This window comes from Larus michahellis, chromosome 6 (genome assembly GCF_964199755.1).
Source record: "Larus michahellis chromosome 6, bLarMic1.1, whole genome shotgun sequence".
NCBI lineage: Eukaryota > Metazoa > Chordata > Aves > Charadriiformes > Laridae > Larus > Larus michahellis.
Genome location: NC_133901.1, coordinates 21712553 through 21737597, shown reverse-complemented (window position 1 = coordinate 21737597; position 25045 = coordinate 21712553). Strand labels below are relative to the sequence as shown.

At 41.1% G+C, this 25045-nt stretch overlaps 1 protein-coding gene across 4 annotated transcripts in view; it reads right to left on the bottom strand.

Moving 5' to 3' along the window:
- Nucleotides 1–24813, bottom strand: part of ACSL3 (acyl-CoA synthetase long chain family member 3) — a 55842-nt gene extending 31029 nt beyond the window's left edge. Inside the window, exons 1-4 of one of the 4 annotated variants that reach the window (XM_074591229.1) lie at nt 24667–24811; nt 8727–8831; nt 7309–7434; nt 3242–3659 (exon numbers count right to left, since the gene is read on the bottom strand). In XM_074591229.1, the coding sequence (XP_074447330.1) occupies nt 3242–3592 (351 nt within the window). In that variant the 5' untranslated portion in view covers nt 3593–3659; nt 7309–7434; nt 8727–8831; nt 24667–24811. Of the gene's footprint in view, nt 1–3241; nt 3660–7308; nt 7469–8726; nt 8832–24666 lie in introns of those variants that run through there. The other 3 variants (XM_074591228.1, XM_074591230.1, XM_074591231.1) reach the window with 3 other exon arrangements.
- Nucleotides 24814–25045: the final 232 nt, after the last annotated feature.

Here is a 25045-nt window from a genome sequence, read left to right as displayed (position 1 = left end):
CAGCAAAGTATAAAGACTAAATACTTGCTGCGCCACGAACATGTCTTTAATCTGGATTTTAGGGCAGCCACATTCAAGTTTTTAGTGCGAAGGTGTCATAAAGTGTTCTTTAAAAAGCTGCAAGCACATGGAGATATATTAAACTACTCGACCTCGGTTACCTTTCAAGGTCTTCCTAGAAGTAACTTATAAGGCTCGAAGAATCTTAACTACAATTTGAAAACCAGTGATGGCGAGTTAAATACACTTCCTTGTAGAAAATACATTAAAAATAATACAAAGGAGGTTATTTGAAATGCTCCTTTTTGGCCTTTTTCATATGAAAACATGGATGGCAGCTTAAAGCTTCTGAAAACCCCCACCCAAATGTATTATTTCCATAGCACCCTATGTTTTTCAACATCATAAGCTACTGTTACTACTCAATGACTTGGCATGGCAAGAACCTTCCTGCAACTTCACCATAAGGTTCAGCATCAGCTATAGTGAGTAACATTCCGAATCCCCAAGCATTTGCCCACACGCTTACTGTTTCACTTAAGTCTCCCAGGGTTTAGATGCTTCACTTTCCCCTACCGAAATCAGGTTTCCTGTTTCCCCACTATGTCTTATTTATTACGTTTCCACTAATTCTGTTCTCAGTTACAAACCCTTTTCAAAAGAGAACAAAACACACACAAAAACAGAACACACAAACAAACAAAGCAAAATCCACATACCAACACATATAAAAGCAGGCACATGACAATATAACCTATAACTAAGACAATATAAAATAATCAAAGAGCAGAATAAAGTTCATCTTCTGCGCATCATAAAATTTAAGATCAGCTTAAACAATTTTTTCAATTAATTACATCTTAATCTCTGAAGTATTTTCAGCATTATTTTATCCTGACAAATACATATTTTATGAAATTAGCATTAGGTATGCTCTCCAATCCATGTATTAAACTAACTACATATGAAATACTATAAAATGCAACAAAGTGAGTGGAAGCAAGTATTTGTATTTCATTAACATCTGTGAATTTCTGCTACTTTGGCAACTACACAGGAATAAAATCTTTTTAACAACACAGTATCATAAAAATTCAAGAAGTTACAGATTATCTGGGATATAATTGCTCTCAATAAATTAATGTCGTATCTGATCTTGATGATGTTAAATATCTAGCTTTAAATAATTTTAGCTAGAAGCGTGAGCACACTGAGTTCTCCTAAGGATCAGAAGCTTAATATTTTACTTTTTTGAGATATATATTTACCCCATTAATTAGGCTAATCTAGCCCTTTGCAATTTGCACAGAGAGGCATCTTCTAATAGGTAACGCAACTCAGTACACAGACCCATGATTTACATTCAGATCTGCCCCTGACTTGCAGATGACCTCAGAAAAATGCATCCATTGCTCCCACTACTGTGCTCAGCTTCTGAAAGGGAAAAAATAATTAACAAGTTTTGCAACTCCTGTAAGGTATACAGACTATATGCATTATATCTAAGAATTAAAGTTGTCATGCACCTTTTCAAAAAGCTGCACCAAATAAACCTCAACAAGTTGCTTTTTCTAAAAGGAACCAGGCAACAAAAAGACACATGTTATGAAAGACAAAAATCAAAGGAAAAGAACCCTGACATTTAGAACCAACAAGGCACCTTGCAAAATTTTCCAATTTTTCCTCACTTGCTAAAATGTGTTATGAGGTGCTAAGAAATGCTGTATTCCTTAATGGGGAAAAAAAAAATTAAAAGTAGACTTATGTGATAATGCCACAACTTGGAACAAAATAATTCGAGGGCAAGTATGGAACGGACCATAATGAACTGTTGTGTCAAGCTTAGACAAAGTTACCTAACTTAGGTAATTTCTAAGTCTAAATACTTGTTTCTAAGTAATTTAAGTAGGTCAACACCAACATTCTCCAGCTTTCCAATATTCAGAACACTTTGCTTGCATAATGGAAAAGGCTAAAACTCCTAAGTTCTTAAGCCTTACATTACCAATTATGTTTGGGAAACAGAGCACAGATCACGGGGAGTCAGAATTCTGATTTATGCTCAGAAGCCCACTTTGTACAACATGAACTTTCTGTTTCTTTATAGGGCAATGAGGCAGCAAAACGTGCATCAAGGAGGATTATATGTACTCATTTTTCCCAGCATTTCCTTCATACTGAAAAATGAACTCCATAGCTGGGAGGGAGTTTCACTAACAATTAAACCTTCTATAAAGATTTTAACAGAACTAAACTTTGCCACATATTGTGATATTAACCAAATTCTACTTTAAACATTTTACTCCTATATCAGAATTAAGACTAGCAGTATTTAAGGAATCCTTTTTTCTATGAGATACATTTTTCCTCTGCAGGAAAACTACTCTCAACTAAAAATTGTTTTTATAGCATGTAGTTAACTTTCAATACAGAAGTGCAGACCTTTAACACATATCCACACATATACATGTATCCTGTTAATGGTATCTCAACTTGCTTCTTCGGGCAAAATCGCATTTTTAAATGCCTCTGAACAAATACGAAATAGGAACTGACAACACAGGCCTGAACTTAAGAGACTATAAAAAGTCTCCCTTGAAACAACGGAGTTTTATATTGAAATTCCATCTCTCCCCACACTGATTATAGATTAGCAGAGAAGTACTTCACCTTAAAGGAGACCGAAAGCCAAAACCAACCAACCAACCAAGAGTCTTCCAATTAAAATCTGTGCAATCCTTTTCCAAACAAATTTCATTTAAGCCCTAAATTCAGAGGGCAAAACAGTAAATCCTTAATTTACAGTTAAGTTTAGTGGAAAGGCACATGTGAGTACAGGCATCTAGTAATTTCTCTATATTTATCTGATTATAGTTGAAAATAACACAAAGGGGAGACTTTTTTTTCTAATACGCCTAAAAGGAAAACTTTAAAGTCGGTTACATCATCAGCTAAATATTAAAAGCAAATACTTAAAACATATTTGTGTCGTGTCTTTGGTTGAAACCATACAAAAGGATATCTAGTCAAGAATGCAAAAAAAAAAAAAGGGTTAGATTTGTTTTAAATGCTGAGTAATGAAAGATTGGGAATTATATAATTTAACTCTTTTCACAACTACTTAATCTAAGTAGAGAAGCTTCTCTTTTTCCCCCCAATTTGCTTTACTGGACTAGAAGTGTTGCAAAAGAAAACAAACACACTTCAAAAAAAATCCTGAAGGCAGACTGCAAAGACTTACCTTTTTAAAAACTTTTCCCGATGGCTGGATTTCATCTTCCTCTTTTAGGATTTCACGTGTTCCCAAGAGTTTTTTGTCCTTAAATTTAGTTTTAGCATATTTAAAAACTTTGTCGAGTGTATCACACCCAGGATACAAAACTGAAGCTAAGCAATGCAGACTGTTAACAGATCTGTATGCACCCCCAGGCTTGTTATTCACAGGTTTAGCTTTAACCTGCTTGGCTTTTGCTATAGCCTGCCTTGATCCTGAAAATATGTACCACGGAATGTACGTTATGAGGGAGTACACCAAGATTATAAAGTTTATAAACTGTAGAAGAACAGGGTTGATGTTATGCTTCAACTTCATTTTGGCTGCTTGCGGAGGTTACAAGGGAGAGTTTGGAAACATGGATCAATTAGGGATCCAAAAAGATCTGAAAAGAGAAAAAGAAAATGTTACTGGTAAACCCTACAGCTGTTGGCAGGGGGGGTATTTTCAAACATATGATTATAATCTATATCAAAGTAGGTCTTTTTATGCAGAAATTAGGCTAGAAGTCTAAACCCGTAACACAAACGAAACAAGACACAGATAAATGGGAATGGAAGAGTTTTTCCTCATGTAACACTCTTCAGTACTTACTAATATTTTTATTTCTTTGGACACTACACAACACAAACACAGAACCTAAAGAACTCGGGACCTGGGGTTTTAAATAAAATGCATGCCATTTGCATGTCGTCACCTGAAAATGTTCATGTGATTATACATTCTAAAAGATTCTCTCCAACCACATCAGAATACCTACATGCTTACCTTCAGAACCTTTGAGACTGCAAATCATCAGCCTCCGCACAAGCCTTAAGAACACAAGTAATGTCACCGCGCTGTACGTGGGAAGCCTGGCCACTAGAGTATATTGAAATGCTTTACAAACATTATACAGCCTGAGACACCTGCTTAAGAGAAGGCGACTCTCACCTTCTTCCATGAAGGCCCTGTACGCAACAGAACTTTGCTGGTCCTTTTATTCCTACGGACTTTCCATCAGTCCTACAATTTCAACCTCAATACCATATGCAATGGGCACACTCGTTATATAAATAAACATGATGATAAGGTAACTAATATTTGGTAAATACTAAAAAATGGCTTAGAAATATCCCAAAAATCCTAGCAATAGCACTATGAAGAGATGTGTAACTTTTTCCAGGGTCCCTAGTGATGCCAGGATATTCACTTTGACTTTTTTTAAAGCATCATTTATCATATCTAAAGAACACAATGATGCAACTTTCTACAGTATTCTTCCGTGGAGATAATATACTATGCCATATATCTAAAAGATTTAAAAAAAAAAAATGAAAAAATAATTAAAATCATTACGGAAAATGGGGACACTTGTCATAATGGCTGAAGATGCATTTCTGCAACGGTGAATGAGCTGCCAGTTATAAAAGTCAGTGTTTGGCACATAAAAGCAGAGTGAATTATAAATATACTTCACTCAGTTAACTTTTCAAATGTATTGACACAACTATTAAAAGCAATACCATAAATCAAGCAACTAATAATGATGTGCACATAAGAGGCGCAGCTTTGATAATTCCTTCTGGATTAAGTAAATTTTAATTTGTAAGATACAGTGCCAATAACATATTATTCTTTGCTGATGTCTTACATCCACTGACTCTTTGAAAACCCTAATGACAAGAAATCTTAGTTGAAAAAGTAATGTTTAAAGCATATAAGATCCTTCAGTAGTAATGGAAAGGAAACCTTGCTTCACAAATCTTAGATTTGTAGGTCCTTTTGGGAACAGATCAAGCCAATATCCTTCATTTGTAGGATGAGATTAATTCCATCTTTCTCTAAACCATACAATTCCTTAAAACTCCAAGTAAAAATATTTCACCATCGACTTCTTCCCTAACAAGCCGCTGTAACCTCATGGTTAACATCATTGCAGGCACTTTGAAGGAAGCAAGCATGTCAAGGTCTGTCCTGCAAAGCACCCAGAGACACATACTCAAATAAAGCACAGGAGCTCTTCACAGTAGGGACTTACTGGATCAAGCAGCAGAGGGGGAAAGGGATTTAAAACCTAAATTAAAAAAAAAAAATGGAAGTGTATATATTTTAATTTTCACATCAAAGGCAAAAAGCGATGACAAGTAAAAAAAAAAAACCTTAAATAGGTTAAAGGGCAAATTCAGTAATCGTTTGAAGAGACTTATGTTCTTAGGCTGTCACTGAAGGATACTTAATGGAAATAATCATGTGCCAGCCAATAAGCTACTGCAGTCCAGAAAAAATATGCCGTTGTTGATAACAGTACAGAACATGACGTTTTAAAGCTGAATCCAGAGTTCACACAACAGAATTTTACCCATTTTTTAAAGAGTTATACATTGTACTATGATTTTGTCTGGCCTGATTCAAGGCGGGGGACACATTTTTTTTTCTCCTTATAAAGCTGGAGAACCTCTCTGTGCCTACATAGTTGTTGTGGTTTAACCCCAGCGGCAGCCAGGGCCGCGCAGTTCTCCCCCTTCCCCCAGAAGGGCAGGGAGAAGAGGGAGGAAAGGAGGGGAAAGGGAAAGGAAAAACACTTGTGGGTTGAGCTAAAGACAGTTTAATAGAATAACAACAGAAAGGGAAAATAAAAATAATAACAATAACAACAGAAGTCACTCTCGCCACCCAGTGAATTGGTACCTTCCTGAGCAGAGATCACAGATTCCACCCCCGCCCCATCAACCCCCATTTATATACTGAGCATGATGTCTGTGGTACAGAATATAGCACTGGCCATTCTGTTGTTCTGTCTATGCTCCTTCTCAGCTTCTATGGGAAGCTGAAAAGAGTCCTTGAAAAGTATAAACATCGCCTAGCAACAACTAAAACATTATGCATTACTGACTTTCCTTTCATACCAAATCTGAAAACAGCAACACAGAGAAAATTATCTCTTTCCCATCTGAAACCAGGACAATAGTAGAAACAGAATTTAACCAAACACTCTTGCAAGCAAAAATGAAAGCAACTGATTTAATACCTTTTGGAAAAAATGTTCTCCAAAGAAATTCACTGTGTGACAAACAATTGAGCCTGTCCAAAAATATTCTCCCTGGGTGTCATAATTTTCCTTTATTAGAGGGGCACTGAGCCCTTCTAGAACAGCAGCTTCCCATCTGATTTTGCAGTTATCCCAACAGCTTCATTCCTACCTCAGAAGGAGAGAAGAACCTTTTCCAGCATTTTTAAAACAACCACACCAAGGTCTCATGTCAAGCTCTTTCTTCTGGCTTACCTGAAGTCTTGCACACAACCCCCAAACCTGGAAATATCTGCTTTGAATTGCAAATCATAAATTGTGCTGTGCCCCCCGTTTCTAAGGAACACTCCAACTGGACAGATTAAGGGGAAATATTTTGGAATGTCAGCCTGGTTCAGAAAAGTAAGCATCCAGCTCTAGAACTCTACTCTGATGTACATCTGTTACCTTGAATAATTGCTAATTATTTCAGTTTCTCCTTCATTTCAGTGAGGCTATCACAAGTCACCTATTTCAAACAGTTTGTTTTAAAAATTAACACTAACGAAAATATTTTTTCACTTAAAATGTAATTTTTTAAAGATAAAAGAAGTATCTTTCGCAAACACAGTTTCTTGCCTTAAAGGCCAAATAGGACTCCATTTTTCTTTCTTTAAAATCTTCTAGTTAGGAGATAGCAAACTTTAGCAAGAGAGAGTGCTCCTATGCCAGTGACTACCAGTTTGGCAATTGATTTCAGACTGTGATATTTACAGAGCATCTATGCCTTAACTAATTGCAATTACAACTGTAATTACCATTGCAATTGGGAGGGGGGAAAGTGCAATCTCTTTTTGAACAAGCAAGAAAAATATATTCCTGTCTTCTCATTAGAAGCATAAGTTCCAATTTCTTTGTAGAGTGACAGTTCTAAAGAGAGCTGAGCCACGACACACAGGAGGTTCCTTGGCAGCAATGTAAAGGCTCCACCTCTCTCCTCGTATAACCGAAGAACACGAGATGCATTTTAACTCATTTCACTTACTTGTTTGCTATGTTGCTGAAGACAAGAATTACAGGTAAGCAAAAGAGATGCAGTTTAAAATGCCTTCATCCAACAGATTTATCACTGACATTCCCAGCAGAAAAACAAAGTCAGCTAAATGGATCACTAAATGGATCCAAAAAAAAAAAAAAATCATTTTAATGACAGCATAGGAGCAAAACTTATCCCTAACTTGAGATTGGAGTGCTAGCAGTAAGGCAATTATCTTTTACTGCAAGTAAAACCAATGCAGCTGAACATAATAGTGTAGTTTTTTGGCTTGATTTTGGTTTGGTTTTTTTTGGGGGGAGGGGTGTTAAATGAAAGGTCATTTAACCTTCCCAAAAATACAGTTGTAACTACATAGTAAAATAAAAATATTGTTTTCATTAAGATACAATGTCTGCATGTGCATCATTTTTCTCTGTAACAATTCCTATTTTGAACCTTTATTTTAAAAACTCACAATGAAAATAAATAATCAATAACCATTTTGCAGAACTAATCTGAAAATGAAAAGTTTTAGGGAAATTTTCAAGGTTCTATCAAATTTGAAAGGCTTGAAAGGGATGCACTCTTTCCTGTCTAACATCCTGCCCTTAAAAAAGTACCAAACAAAATAAACCCCCAAAAGCCTTAGTGAAATACTATACCAGGGCTTTAAAATCTCAGTGAAATACGATTTGTGGTCACCTCGTTAATTTTGGAAGTACAGGACTGCTTTTGACTGTAAAGAGAGGGTAAGTAAACCCAACATTTTGGGGCAGGGAATGGAAAGCTGAGGATTTTCTTCTTAGGTAACTCCTGCTTAATCACTGACAAGTAAAAATACATGACGTGAAAATATTTTAACTTAACAGTTCGGTCTGCCGATTAGCTGTAAACACTTGGGTTCTTATAGAACATGCATCCATTCTGGTTTCACATAATCCTGACGTGTTTTTTGAGGAATCAGTGTTCAAACCCTGGCAGATTAAATCCTGGAGGAAAGAGTTGCTAATTTATGCAAGAATACAACTTACAGAAAAAGCGTGCAAGCGAATGTTTCTCCACACACATAGCGGCTGTTCAGTTTATATCTAATTCTGTTTCATGAAGTAGTCACCAAATGGGAAAGAGTAAGACCACAAGTAAAACATTATATACTTTTTTCAACAGCAAAGAGAAGAAGCAACCAGCACACTCATTCATGAGTCTGGAGAAGTGAACCGGCTGTTTCCAGGACTGATCCTACTTAATACATAATCAGTGATTTGGCCTGATACACTACTTATACTAATATTGTTATACCCTTTAAGTTTTAGAAGAAAACTTTTGTTAAATGAGAAAAAAAAATCCTTAAAGGAATGTGTTTACTAATTGACCTGCTTATAATAATTACACTACAATAAAAGCATGAATTAACAAGAAAAAGAAACCTTATGCAACTTCTCATCGTGGCAGGTAGAGGTACAACAGCCGATACAAGATGTTCCCGTCTCAGTTTTACTCAACAGGAGCTGTCACAGGCAACTGCTTGAAATCTAAAAATGGAAAATCCCCATTAAATATGGCAATTATAAAACACATCTTCCATTCTTTCACTTGTCTTTTATAATTAATAAATAAACAAACAAAACCTTTTGCTCATCTAACACTGCACTGTATCACCTCAGAAAGTCTAGGCCCACTACATCAAAGTTAAAATAAAGGCACTGTAAGACACAACAGAGTTAGTCATGGCTCATACTCGAGTCCAGTATAATCAAGGTGGCTGGAAGAGCATCGGTTAAACTCAGTAGCTCATGGTACTTGCCTCCAACTCCCCAGTGTCTTTCAGCGTTAACACTGGTTCTACCATTTGGGGTGGAAAAATGTACCTATCTTTGTATATCTATCTATGCAGAGAACACATTTCAGCATGGGTAATAAATAGCCCTGGACACTTTATAAAAAGACTACATAAAATAGTAATCATTACATTTATTGACTTTGCTCTACTATACATCGAGGTTTTATTTATTGCTCTCCGCAGAAAGATGTCTAACTTAAAAACCCATGCCAGCAAATCACATTTAAAATATGCAGCGAATGTAAACCTTTTGTACCCATTACCTGTCTGCAAACATTATTATTTACACAGCTATTCAGTTGTTACTCAGATAATCTTTTCCAGAAAACAGTTTCGGTGGATTGACTGTTTGCTGCTTGAGTTAAGTACCCAGGGTGCTCACTGCCCATTTCCGGGCTTCCATGATTTAACACGTACGAAAACAAAATCAAACTCAAACCCAGAGATTCCAAGACACCCTTGCTAAAAAACATTTCCATGAACAATTTATAGTTGCAGGAACACACGTTAGATTTCTCTTATAAGCAAATCTTGCAGAAAGAAACCGATTTTTTAACATTCATAGAAAGGATAAAAAGGTTATTTACTGGGCTAGGCTTTAATGCACAAAATAACTGAGTATCTTCATGTATTGTCTGATAAATTCATTACAAAAGCTATCAATCCAAGACCTCAAGACAATATAACAAAGTCCCAAACATGGAGTTTTAACTGTATCAGAAATTAGCCTCTACTAGTTTACATCTGGACTTAAAAAGGAACATTAACAGCCCTAAGGAAGCAGGTTTTTTACTACATCAGGAATTCACTATTAGAGCTGCCAGTGAAAACATTTCTTTGCTCGCATTCAGCAAGTGAGCTTCTCTTTTACAAAAAGAGGAGATCTAGAAAACCCAAACTACTAGCATTCATTTATAAATATTCATGTACTCATCTATATAAAAATAGAAAAGAAACCCAAATGTACAAAGTAGCACGAGCCTATGCTTCACAAGGGAACTCCCTTTTGACAATGAAGCAAGGTAGAGCCAGAGGTAACGAATGGTGCTGAGGAAAGAATCCTAGATGTATAGCCAGCTACGCGGAAGATCTGTTTTGCAATATGAATTTAAGACATAAGTTATATTTGAAAATAGATGTTCCTCACAGCTACAGCACAAGTGTTTTCACACATTTCTTGAAATGGAGAGGACGGAAATCCCAACAAGCCCTAGAGAATGGTGGAAACGGATGCCTCGGGTCCCTAGAGAAGAGTTGGTGCTCAGCACGTTTTCCCCGAAATTGAAGTGAGCGCAAGGACCCACCTCAGCTCCCCAGCTCACCTCCCTGCCACTTCCCACAGCAAGCCTCTCCTCCCCATCACCTCCTGCATCCTGGAGAGCCACTGCCCCAGCACTGCTGGTGGGACCTCTGACGCTCCCTGGCGCCCAGCTCCCTCCAAGCCACCCCAGTGGTATCCTCTCGCCCAGGCCCAGTTGTTTCCACGCAAGTGCAAACGCTGCCCTTGTCCCCTGCTTGCTTACCTGCCAGCCGCCCTACCCCTCCACGACACCCTTCTCCAGGCTGCTGCCTGGGTCTCAGCGTCACTTCTAGAGCAAGGGGGACCTTCCAAAATGGAAAGCCCCAAAGGGACTGCTTCTATCAAGTCAAGTTGGGAGCAGATCAGCAGCTCAGTCCAAAAAGACATCTGCTTGCAACTGGGAGGAAAAAAATGCTCAGTGCACCAATCCTTGGGCTACCGCCACCCACTGGAAACAAACCCAGCAATGGTACCTTCCTCAACAGCTCTACCTGACCACGCAGGGCTTGCTACCATTATTAAACAGCCCTTGCTAAAGAAAGATCTAGGAGGACAGGACTGCGTGGCTGTAACGATCCGACCTACACTCAGACGGAGTGTTTTCATGAAACTTTTTGAAGCAGACAGATCCAGAATGAAATTAATTCTCACATCACCTCCATCCTTGATTTCTCAACTCCAAGATATAACCTGTCCCTCCCTGGACTTTGCCCTCCTCACGGCTACACATATTGTGAACTGCTATTAGCTTGCACAGAAAGGCATAGCAGGAGACCAGAATTACTACTGATGACGGCTTTTCTCTCAAAAGGATGCAGATTTTCTGGACATGAGGAGAATAACTACTCACTGCAAGCACACACAGAGTAATTTTGAGCTACCTTGTTCGGACAGCCCTGGAGCCTCCAGCTGCGATCCACCTCTCGCACAGCCCCAGGTGAACACTCAGGCTCTTCAAATGCTCCCAGTTGCTCTGCTGGGGATGACAAACAGGCACAGGGGGATTGATGGAGCCACCTCAGCACTCCCACTCCTGCTCACACAACTCGCCCCCCTACGAGGCTTCAGCATAAACTAACTCACACCTGAACTCCAGCCCTGATGGCAGCTTGGGCGCTTCTGTGCACAAGCGTGTTTCTGGAAAGTACACAAGGGCACACAACAATCATCAGGAAAGACACATCATGACCTGGAACAAACCCATTTCCAAGTAAGTGTTTAGAAGATCACTGGGTGGCGAAGGTTGCTCATGAAGCACATGGCCTGAGGGTATGGTTTCAGTTTGGCTCAAGCAGATTTAATGCTGGGCTGCCAATAAAAACAGACTGTTCATCTCCAAAATGGTAATCCAGCTCTTTCCCTCCATTGTACCAACACACGAGTGCTTGTGTGGCTAGGAATGAGTCAGATTAGCTTGCTGATCCAGTTTAAACCCTCTCCATCTCCGGGCAGAAGGGTGGATTTTCCTTTGTATCAACTTTGGTACTTACTTGAGCCTAGGGAGGGTCATTGCAGGCACCTAAATCAACAGAAAATTAGCCAAAGAATAACTTCTTTTGTAGTGCTATCTCAAACTGGGTAACCATGAACAGACAGGCGTTAATGCCACCCCAAAGAGGGAACACACAGCTGGAAAGAGGAGAGGGAAGGAGCCTGGCAGCCATGCTGGACATCAAACCTCTGCTCGGCTGTGGCAGAACCAACTTCAGCATAGACAGATGCGCGAAACACCTTGTGACTTGGTTGTCACCAGCACACTGCTGGATCAGAGAAGAGCTGTTGTCTGGAAGATTAACCTTCTGCTCTCACAGCTTACTTTTTTGGGGGCTCACCCTTGGTGGTTTCAAGTGCTACAGCCTAAATAGCTTTAAACCTTGGATGTAGGCATTCACAGAAATACAAAGGGGTTTAATTTATGTCCTTCACATTTCAATGCTAATTTCTAAAATGGTAACACCTATCTCCTTAGGAGGCAGCCAGAAGGCATGTTATTAGGATAAATATAATATTATGTACTTGTTAGACACCAAGATACTGTAACAGTAGGAAATACATGAACTGAAGAAGTTCCTTTATCCTAAGGAGACACTTTCTACTATATTAATTAAATCATGAAACAAAGGAAATAGTTTTATTATCTAGAAAAGTTTGCAAAACATTAACATTTTCTTTTCCATTCAGCAGGCTCACTTATACCAAGGGGGGGGAAAAGAATTGCACCTAGTGGTGTCAGACAACAGGGAGACAAATGTGGTAGCACAGAACGCAATTAGATAGAAGCAGCTGACATTTCTTGAGGGCAAAGACCTACACTTTCTCTTAAATGAATCCTTGGTATATCCGGTTATTTCGTAAAAGGTAATGGTAAGTGGGTGGTATAAATGTCCATTTGCCATCAACCTCTACTACTATTTCCACGCCCACTTGTATGAAATATCACTGCTTGTCGCAGGAGAGCAAGAGGCTCAGGTTGATAAATCTGTCCTCTGCTTTCTAAAAAACACAAAGACAGTAATATTTATGAGGAGCTGAAAGCTAAAATGACCATCACAAAGTAGATAAACAGCTTTATTTTTCCCAAAAAAAGATAGGACTTTCAATGCAGTCTGACTGCATGGGCTACAAACTGAAGTTTAAACCTTTGTTACAGGTGAAAAGTATGACTAAATCAAAACGGGTTCAGCACTAATTCAGGACCGACACTTAAAATAGGTACTCCTAAAGCTACCATTGCCTACGACACAAATACCCTTCCAAGATACTAAAATCAGTTGAAAACACAAACCCCATTGCAATTCTGCACCTTAGAAAGTTTCCTACAAACCCCATTGCAATTCTGCACCTTAGAAAGTTTCCTATTCAAAACATTTTAAAACTTCTTTTTCTTAAATGTGTTAAAAAATTAACTTATACAAGACAGATTAAATATTTAATGGATTGATGAATACATCTTCTAAGAGTAATAAAACTCAGCTCTAAGGTAACAATTGTTGTCAGCAAACCTGAAGGCACTTCCCAAGAAGTAAACATCACTGTTACTACTAATGCAGAAAAAGCAGTGTGACAAAAACATTTATTCCAAATTATTCAATAAAGTAATGGCTATGCCAGGAACACAATCCAGTGCTGCTACGTCTTTTCTCTCCTTTTCTTCCCACTACGTAATACAGCTTAACGGCAATCAAGTGTCTTACTCCTTTCAGGAACTTTGATTTATCAGACATTGTCAATGTATTGCTTCCATTCCTTCTCATAAGCAGTTATTAAAGCATTTAAGAGATGTTTTTAATGCCAAACTAAACTAAGTGTTTTCATGTTTGTGCCAGAGAAACAAAGAAATTAACAGATAAAGTACCTTAATACTGGAGAAGACCTCAGAGTAACTTTGGTATCTGCAAATTACCGTCAAAGAGAGATGAAAACATCGATTTCCCAACTATACTGTTAGATTTGTAAATCACAGACACAAACTACACATGGAAGAGCACTTGAAGAACACCAGAACCACCGCGCAAACAGATTTAAAAAGTCTGCATAAAAACAAGCCAGAAACTTCATCATTACCCCCAGCCTTCAGCTACCAGAGAAGTGGAATAACAGCCCAGTTATCATTGCCAGTTTATCACTCTCCAAATTTCTACAATCATTTTCCGATTGTTTAAGACAATCCTCCTAAGTACTTCCACTGGGAGGCAGACTCTGCTTTCCATTTGAATGGAAAGGAATGACCAGAATGGTTTGATATGCCATTTTCTACTACAAAATACAGCCTTAGATCAGTTCTCTTTAATTTCTGCGAAATCGGAAATGCAAAGGAGTGGACTTGTCTGGTTTGTTTCTTAAACGTCAAAACAGAAAGAGATGTTCTCTTGCCATATATTCAGTCTGGTCCTGTGCTTTATTCTAGTCATGTATTTATCAGATCAGAACAAAAAAATCTAACATAACAATACCAGAGATTTTTAGCAGTAAAGGTGCTTCTGTTTTTTCTCTAGCAGAAGCCATACATGCATAAAAATGTTCTTGTAGTGTGACAGTAAAAATTACTACCCCTTACCCTATATTCATTTTTTAAAAATTATCAGGTAGCCTGTTCCAAAGTCTGGTAAACCCATGTATTTATATTGTCTTTGCCTTCTGTCTGTAACATTTCTTCTTTATTTGATGGGCTTTTGTCAGGGATACGCTTAAGCCAGAACCTGTTTAAAGGACAAGCAGCAGATGAATACACTCAAGCAACAGAGCAAATCTGAGAGAACAAAATGATGGTATAGGCTTCAGAAGAAACAGTGAAGGATTTATTCCAAGTCTTTACAGTAGTTCCTCACAAGAAAAACATCAGCCAGACAAACAATACTTTCAAGAAGAATTTTACAACACATTTCAAAGGAATAAGGACATCCGCAGCATGATCAAAGTTATCAAAGTGATAAAGTGGGATGTTTCACCACTTAATTTGAAAGGCTGAGCTGCTGACATTTTCAATACACTTTCTCTTTTGATTGAAGGATAAACACATTATCAGGTTCCAGTTGCTTGGGTTTTGGTGTGTTTGGTTTTTTAACATCATTGCATCCAGTCATCTACAGGGATTTACTACCAAAAAATATTATGAAGAAATTCCCACAAGAACATCTGCTTTTCTCCCCCCACCCCCCACCACTTCCACCGTGGTGACTGCACCTCCAGAACAGGAGCAATCCCTCTTCCTCTGGTCAGTGATGGAAGGCTAAAGTCCCTCAAGCGGGGACCACCACCTTTTCAGGGAAAGGCTACTACTCCCAAGCCACGTACATGCCTCAGACTGTGTTTTGTAATATTCGCTCTCAAAATAATGAAGAGATTCCCCCCCCAAGCCACACAGCAGAAAAGCAACAGGAACACAATTTATAAAAATCACAGACCAAGGAACCGTTGCCTCAAGCCAACACTTGCACGAGACTCAGTGGGTGTCTCATACCTCATGAAGTGAACCTCTCTGCAAGGACTAAGCAAGACACATAGAAAGTAGTATCTCACTGCAGCAACTATATAAATGCAGAAAATAACTTGTGGAGCTTTTTCCTGAGCACAAGTAGAAATGGAGAAATGAAGTTAGCTCATTCAAAGTTGTGTGAACATGCAATTTTCAAGTACCATTTTAGTAACCTTACCTTTGCCACAAGTTATAAATTTATTCTCAAAAACAGTCTTCTGTTTTTTTAGACCGCTTATATTACTATCTGTGAAATACCACCTCCTAAACACACAGGTTTAGAGGCGAGTATTCTTGACTCCTAAGCTGTTTTAACAGAAATACTTTAGTTATATTTGAACATGTACCCTAATTGCACTGCAACGCACAGAAAGTGCCTTTCTCCTACTATTTTTCAGAACTGAACACTAAAAAAATTACTCGGCTTATTTAACTCTAGATTTGAAAAAGCCTCAAACTAAACCAAACTGTGATTCATAAGACACTAGGAATGCTGCACACACAGTCCATCAGTAGAAACAGGACTTAAACAAATGTTTCCTATGGATGGCACTATAAATGCCAAGTTGCCAAAAAAAATGTCACCTGGAAGCCACTTACTTAAGATGCACAGCCCTGCTCTCTGCAACATCAAAGCTGACCAAAAAAATGGTACCTGAACTAAGCACTTAATAAAGGCTACCAGAGAAGCAGGTTTCAGCTCTTACTGCTTCAACCTCATTCCCCCATGTATTTATGGGCAGATGGCACTCCTTCTCTGCACCCAAAATGTCAGGGGTGACCCATGGGGAGGCACACAAAAGCTGAAGTTACAGGAAGCCTAGCAGGCTGTTTTTCTGCAAACCACTTTATAAGGTTTTTATTTCTCTTGGCTGCTCTGAAATTCTTGCAACAGCGGGGAATAAAACATTACAAAAGAAAGAAATAGCAAAGGAAACAGAAAATATTTAAAATTCAGTGTTTTCCTAAAGAGCTCCTTTATCTAGGTTTTATATCTATACTGCTTGGGGAAAGGACTCCTTTGTTCAAAATGAAGCACTGGAATTTATTTAAGTACGGCATAAGGATGCCTACCCTGCTCATCTGAGTTATCATTCTATTTCCTAACCTTAGAAGTAACAGAGAACCAGGACAACCTCTCTCCTCCATCACACTGGAACGTATATATATATCCTCTTCTCTCTTTTTATTATGCTCTCTCTTTTTCATAAGCAGAGCAAGGCAGAATCAGTTATGAACATGCCCAACAATTGCGTAACATGAAACAAACACAAAACAAGGACTCATTAAATTAGAAGCCATTTTATTCTATGCAAAGAAGCATTACAGAAGTGTGGTTCTCCGCTCCAAGTCCTTATGTGTCACCCTTAAAAATTAAGCTTACAAACACAGGTGTTGAAAATCAGAGGACAATATCCAGTGCTCACAGATAGGGGCTGGAGGGGATGAAGGTGAGGAGGTAACTATGTCCTCACAGGAGATAATTCAAGTCAGTAGTTCACAATCAGTATACAAATACTCTGCAGGCAGATGGAGTTTTTGGCAGAAGAGAAGCCTGTTTTTCTATTCAGGGAAAACAAACACACCCTTAGACTCCAATTATGTAAACACAACCAAATTGTTGAAGTACCTGGCTGGGTAGAGCTTTCACCACTAAGTTTTTAAAACAAGAACATTGACCTTTTAAAAAAAAAAAAAAGAAAAAGAAAGATGCCACAGTACCAACAGCATTTGCAGGAATTTTGTGAATATTCTCAAGCAAAATTATTTTGCCTGTATTATACAGATGGTCAGATTAGATTAACACAAGTTGACAAGCTGGAAGTCCAGAATAAACTATTAAGTATTTCTAGAAGAAGAATATAAATAAAGTATTTCATCTGTTTCATGAGACAATAAAATTCCAAAACCCAGAAGCATCCCATCTCGCATTTTAAAAAAAATCCCCACAAGAATCAAGAAAGATTAAGCTAATGATGTAATTAAAATATATACAATTTCAACCACTGTACTCAGACTCTTTTATCTTAGATGCATACACACCCACAGATGCGTAGAAAAAAAAAGTCAGGCTAGCAGATCCCTCCATCCTTTCACACCCTGGACCTGGCCACAACTGCATCTGTCAATGCATAACAGGATGTAGACAGAATGTTGTTGGTTTTTTTTAATAAAACTTATTTTATTGGTAAATAACATGATTTTTTGAAAGAAAAATTTGTCACAAGTTTCTTTATGACTATTTTAGCTAGCGTTCCTGAGCAAAATCCCTCACACCACCTTCCAACACCCACTGACAGCCTCGCCTTTGTGGCTCGGACACTCACACACCAGCTCACAGCCCTGCCACGCTTCATCGGGAAGTGGATTTGTACCCTGCTCTCAAAAGTACTGGATGTTATCAGGCTAAGGTATTTGTACAGATTGTGGAGATTTTTATTGAGTTCTCTTACGAGCATCTTCCTCCCCCAAGGAGGATGGGGGGGGCAGGGAGAATAAATAAATAAAATCTACACAGTTATCAGCAATGCAGAACCAGAAAATATTTTCTAGGCATCTCAAAGCTGTGCATTAGGAAAATCTCTATTCACAGCTTCCCTGGAACAATACAGCACAGCAATACTTCATCACAACAATTAAATGTTCTGATTTCCGCAGCTATAAATGACTGACAAGCCCTGGCAACAGAACTTTCCCAGTAGGTTCTGGACTTAGTGCTGCGGAACCCGCATTTTGCCACCTAGGTAACCAGTCTCCCTGCCCAAGCACTACTGGGACCACTCTCTTCCTCCTATGCCTGTTGCCTTACCTCTCTGCTTTTCAGTGCTCACCAAACATATAAAACCTTACAAAATCTGCAGATGAAAAAAAAACAGATGCATCTCTCCACATAACCACTTAAACCCTCCTGCAAATCCACCACCATGGATTCTCCCATTCCTTTCTGCCTTTCTCCATATCCACTAACTTAAAAATCCAACTACAGACATCCTCTTTACCAAACACAAATTACACACACATCTAACTTTTAAATACTAACCACAGATGCTCCACTTTGCACATTTTTCACAGGTTCCCACAGAATGAGCCCATAAACATTGATTTTAATAATGGTTTGGTGAACAACCACAGACGATGCTCCACTGTTTCACAGACTATATTCTGGTACAATCTTAAAACTTTTGTTGGTAGAAATCATACTGTATGTCCAATCCAATAAACCTAGGAAGCCAACTGTATCCTGGGCTGCTTCACCAGCAGCGTGGCCAGCAGGTCAAGGGAAGGGATTCTGCCCCTCTGCTCTGCTCTGGTGAGACCCCACCTGGAGTACTGCATCCAGCTCTGGGGTCCTCAGCCCAGGAAAGACATGGACCTGTTGGGGAGGCTCCAGAGGAGGGCCACAAAGATGCTCAGAGGGCTGGAGCACCTCTCTTATGAGGACCGGCTGAGAGAGTCACGGTTGTTCAGCCTGAAGAAGACAAGGCTCCAAGGAGACGATATTACAGCCTTTCAGTACTTAAAAGGGGCTTATACAAAAGATGGAGACAAAGTTTTTAGCAGGGCCTGTTGCAACAGGGTAAGGGGTAATGGCTTCAAACTGGAAGATTTAGATTACATACTGGGAAGAAATTCTTTACTCTGAGGGCGATGAGACACTGGAACAGGTTGCCCAGAGAAGCTGTGGATGCCCCATCCCTGGAGGTGTTCCAGGCCAGGCTGGATGGGGCTTTGAGCAGCCTGGTCTAGTGGGAGGTGTCCCTGCCCAGGGCAGGGGGGTTGGAACTAGATGATCTTTAAGGTCCCTTCCAACCCGAACCATTCTATGATCATGCACACTGATGTATGATACTGCAATAATTGCTCTGAAGTCTTCTAGTCAAGAAGCAAAGAACCCATGCAAAACCTCCATGCAGAAGGTCGAGGTTTCTCACATCTCAGTAGTCAACCTGAACAAAACAAGGCACATTCCATACCCTGTCCTGGACAGCAGTAAGGGAAAGGCAGAAAAGTCTTTCCTCTAAAGAGGCAGAAAAACTATTTTCATGTAGTTTTCAGCTCACAGTATCCTTATGAGTTTATCACAGGAGGAGAGAACGTCCTACACGGACAGTAATGTAACACAGCAAATAGATGGGGAACTCGATCTGGCAGTGCAGTACTACTGCTACTCTGCTGCTTAGTCTCCAGCAAGTCACTTCTAATCTTTGTTATCTATTTTCCCCTTCCTGGTCTCATACTGATTTCATCTAGTAGATACAAGTGTCCAGGGTAAGGATGATATTTACACAGTACCTAGAAAAACAAAGCACTAGGTTTCCAATTTTGAAGCAAAATGGGAAAAGACTCACGGTTTGTTATTGCTGTTTTCCACTACCAACAATGACAATCCGTAAATCAATAACTTTCAATAATCCTATCTTCCCTGCTTTTCAGGAAACTCATAAAACTGAGAAGCCAGCTTGTCCCATTACACACACTGTAATTAACTAGCACATCTTCATAACTAACAAGACTCATGAACGCTGAGGGAAACATGACTTCCCAATGCACATGTGTTGACAAACAGTTGCCACCTCCTCCTCTTCCCACAGGATCACAGACACTAAGTCCGCACCTTGACTTCCTGGGAGCTGCAGGCTCACTCAAGGAACGAGAGGACACACATGTGAGCAATTCCTTCCCCAGGACCAGTGAAGGCTGTTGCAAGTTTTGAAACAGGCTGACTCTAGAATCATTTTGAATTTTGAACTTTTCTCTGATTTATTTAGAGGGTAGTACAGAACAAGATTTGAGCTTCCTTCAGAGAAATGCACTTTTTTTCCCCCCTATAGTCCCAGATTTAGTAATAGCCATTCAGGAGGTGTGATTAGGATGTAGCCTTGTCCAGCTGATTTCCTTCAACATCCTCAAAATCGTTAGATCCCAAACTGTAACTCGCAGCAGAGTACTGAAACCTTTGAGAGCCCTTCAGGCCCCACTACACGTCAAACCCTCATGTAGATCAGGACTGCAGGATAAAGAGCAGTTCTTCCAACTCTAACTGCATAATTAAACAAATGAAGTCCTGCCATTTGAGAGCTGCTTAAGACTGGCTTGAGTGCTTGCTATATTCCTCCAAGTGTGATGAGTAAACCTATGCTGCCAGACCGCATGCAGCCCAAAACAGGTTGGCTCAGAAACTTCCACTGCAACTGCTCCATGCCCAGCAACTAAATAGAGCCAGGGGATAACACAGGTGGCAAAAGGACCTCAGGGGCCTCTGGTTCAAGCTCCAGATCAGAGCAGGGTCACCCATGAGACCACACCTGTGTTCTCAGGGCTTCATCCAGTTGGATTTTGAAAACCTCCATGGAAGGAGAACGCACAAGGCAGCAAGTCCCACTGCTTGACTGACCTCATGGTGAAAAATGCCTTATAGACATGGACCGCTCTGACTTCAATTCACTTTCTCTTGTCCCCCCACCAGGCAGCACAGTGAAGAATCTGGCTCCACTCTCTTGAAAACCTCCCCAGAGGTGCTCAAGGGCCCCTCAAGCCTTCTCTTCTCCAGGCTCAACAAGAAGCACAGTTCCTCTGCCTCTCCTCACAAGGCAAAAGCTCACACCTCAAGACAACCTTGGTAGCTCTCCACTGAACTCACCCTAGTTCATCAACGTTTCCCTTGTCCTGGGGGGCAGTACAACTGGATGCCGTATTCTGGATGTGGTCTAACGAGCGCCAAGCGGAAGGGGATAATCGCTTCGCTTGACCTACTGGCTGTGCTGCCGTTAATACAGGGCACTGGGCTGCCCCACGCTCAGCTTGCTGTCCACCACGACCCCCAGGGCCTTCTTAGCAGAGCTGCTCCCCAGCCAGGACCAAGGGGTTTAGTCCTGCCAAGAAACAAAGCCCCCACCCTTAAATAACTGTTTAAATGGTAAATTTGCTTAGTAATCAGCAGCAGATGAAATGGATAGAAATTGAAGCCAAGTCTTCTTAGTGTTAATACACCTTACTTAGTACTACTAAGTCGCATCTTAGGGCCATATTCAGATGGCCTAAATTCCACATAAATCCTTCTGCCTCCTATTTCTTATTAGCTGGCTTCCAGGCAGCTCCCCATTCAGCATCTTACATAAATTCTCTGAATTGCTCTCCAAAACCACCTCGATTTCTTCGTTGTGTGAGAAAAAGGAGCTTGAGCGGATTTCAGGACACCTGAACTTAGTCTTTAAGGTCTGGTAAGGTTGCAGCATCAGACTGCATTATTCCTTTGGTTTTGTCACCGTGGCAGTAAATACCAGCTTGTTTGTCAGGATAAGTTTTAGTTTAGTTACACTTCCACGGGAACATATATTTTAAAAAGAAAATGTAGATTTCTAAACAATTCACAATTCAGTTATTCCTGCTGCCTTCTGGAAGTTTACTCCATAAAACAAGGATGCTTTATCCATACTTCTCTCGCATTTTGTCTTGAGCCATGTGTGCTGCTTTGCTCCAGATGTCTTGACAATTCACTGATAAAAATTTGGGCTTTAGTATGATTGTGACTCAAGTCACCCACTGGTCTACAGAAAGGGAAAATAAAAGCCCTACACTGTCACTAAACACGGGCTGGGGGGAATCACTGGCTTAAATGCTCACCAGTGCAGCAAGAGCACACCACGCTTAAGTCGAGCATGAAGAAATTTCTTCTAGTTCTTCAAAGACTACCAGTTTTCCACTAAATACCATCCTGATTTTCTTAGGCTTCAGGCTGGACCATTTCTCTTGATTTGAGACACCATTGCTCATAGGCATTATGGTTTTGTAACAGCATCATAAATTGAAAAGTTACCCCAGTCAGCATACTCGGCCCAACATGCTCTCCTCGGTGGTCTTACCTCATCAGGATCCTCCAAGCAAGAGAAATGGAGTGGGAACTACCCACCAACACTTCTGAAAAGAAAGATTCAACACACCACGGTCCTGACAGCAGGCTTCAGGACACTAACAGTGTTAATGTCCTGTTTTGTGAAGGCCCCAGAGGACTCCAGATGGACAGGTATGGAATGGACAGCCTACCCTTCACAGCTGTAAGCCAGACGTCTCTCAAAACATCACAGTACAGCAACAGATACACAGCTGTGAAATGTACAGAATAATATTAAGGCTGAGATTTATTATCTCCATGATTATTTTGAGTAGAATGGGACACTTGGAAATGGCACAAGTTTCAGAATGAAGTGACTGCTCACTGAGGATCAAACAGGCTATTTTAGAATAAATTCAGTAGGTTTGCTTCTACTACAAGGGATTCTGTTCCCATTAGTAAGAAGCTTGCCTTCCTGACCAGCCAATAGGGACCGGATCCATACCACAGGCTGAGCGCGTTACGTGTTTCACAAGTCTTGACCACAAAGATCGGCAGATCCACCAGTTTCACTCAAGTTTGTCAGCCAGCCATCAAAACTGAACATACCAAGCAGGAAATCTGAACCTACCTCCTGTTTCTAGGGAATAACAAACATGCTGAACAACTGCAAAGAAAATTAAGTCTTTCAGCCACAACGTTTAGCTTCAACCATTCCTGAAACATAAATCCACAGGAGAAGGAGGAATTACCGGGCTTAACAATGTCTTTCCTTAATTTTTCAAAGCACACAGGACAAGTAAATATGATGAGATGTGCTTGCTCTCTCAGTGGTGCAGACAGTTATGAGTATGAAGTCTTAAGAGTTCACCCAGATGATTATCTTTCTCTTAGGATGTAATTAAGACCTGATAACGAATCTACTATTTCTGACTTTTACTTTTTACTCCTAGAAAAAAAAAAAAAAGAAAAAAAAAGTCATATGCCACAGTGAATTTTTGCACAATGAGATGCTAAATCCACTCTGGAGAAAGACTATTGCTGCAGCAGAACATAACCAGACAAAAATCCCATTAAGTCTTTTTGGTTTCATTTTGTGCTTTTTCTTCACAGGATGCTTAGAACAATATAATAAAAAAACGCTCACGTCAACTCAAATATTCCTTAAGACTTTTATAATATTCTAAAACGTTTTGAGTAAAAACAGGTGCCCTTACCCTTAATAGACTTTTAAAAGTACTCAAAATAATTTATCATTGGTTTTGCTCTTTTTCACGTATTCTGTATAGATAACAGCACAGATAAAGTTAGAGAGTAAGGCTATTTAAATACAAGAGTTTCACATCTGGCATTATCAAACTCATCTCACAGGCCAAAAAAACCCACATTCTAGAACCTGGTACTTCTAAACAAAATGCAGTACTTCCCATTTCAAAAAAATTATATACCAGTTATACATAAAATTATTACATGTTTCGTGAGGGCTATTTCTTCAGCAAGTTAAAAAAATAAATCTAGCAGTGCTCATAAACTCGCTTACAACTACTGTTATTCAAGTCACCGTTTTAATTTTCCTGAAGCTTACCGTTTGCTTATTTCCCAAAGGTTCTATAGGGGTCCCACAAATTAACCTGCGGCCCCTCTGCGGAGCCACCCGAAATGATCCTTTAAGGCTTGCTGCTCTCCCATACGCTTCGAGGGAAGAGCTTTCCCCTGCTACCCGTCCCGAGCAAGCCCACGAAGGGAACGCACCCCGGCACTAAATCCAGCAGAAATCAGAACAAAACCAGTAAAACGCGCCTAGAAATTCCGACCCGCACCCTCCTTCAACGGTGCCGGTTTCCCATTAAACGCACTTACGGACCACGCCGAGACCCGAGAGCGGACGCGGAGGCACCGTCGGTACCCAGAGCCCCGGCCCGGGAGGCGACGGGGCCGCGCCGTGTCCCCGTGTCCCCCCACCCCGCCCGGCGGTTACCTGGCGGCCCCCCCCGCCCCCCGGCCGGCTCGGTGACTCACGGCGCGCTTTCCCCACCTCCTCGTACGTAACAACCGAAACACAAAGAAAAGCAGAAGGGGAAAAAAAAAAAAATAACCAACAAAACACCAAAACGCCTATTATTGCCTATTATTTCAGTAATTAGCCAGCAAGCCGCTCCCGTGCGCCCCGGGAGGGCGGTAATCGCCTCAGAGCGGCAGCGAGGCCGCCCCTCGCCGCCAGCCGGGCCCAGGCCGCCTCCCGCCGCCCCTCCGCTCTCCACCACCCCGGCCCGGACGGCCGCCGCGCCTGCACTCGCCCCCGCCGAGGCGGCGGGAGGCCGCGAGGCCCCGCACCGCAGCGGGGCCGGCCGCGCTACCGGCGGCGCGGGGCCGCGCAGAGCCACCCCCTTCCTCCCTGGCCCCGCAGCCCCCACACTCACCGGGCCCCGTCCCCAGCGCAGGCCCGCCGCCGGCCGCCCCCGCCGCCGCGGCCCGAGTGCGCGCCCCCGGCCCCGCCGCGCCGCTCCCGTGGCTGGGGCTCAGCCGCGGCCCGGCCGCCCGCCGCCGCGCGCCCTCATTCCGTATGCGGCACGGCGCCTCCTGGTTGGCCGGCGCCGGGTGGCGCGCGGGGCCGGGCTGGCCGGGAGCGGTGAGGCGGAGACGGGGTTACTACAGGTCACCCGCGGCGGTGGGCGGGGCCCACACTCCGCCTCACTGCGCATGCGCGACCGCCGCCGCGCACCGCCCTGAGGCGGGGGCACCGGCACCGGCACCGGCACCGGCACGAGAGGTTTCCCGGCCTCCTCCTGCGTGGATCCG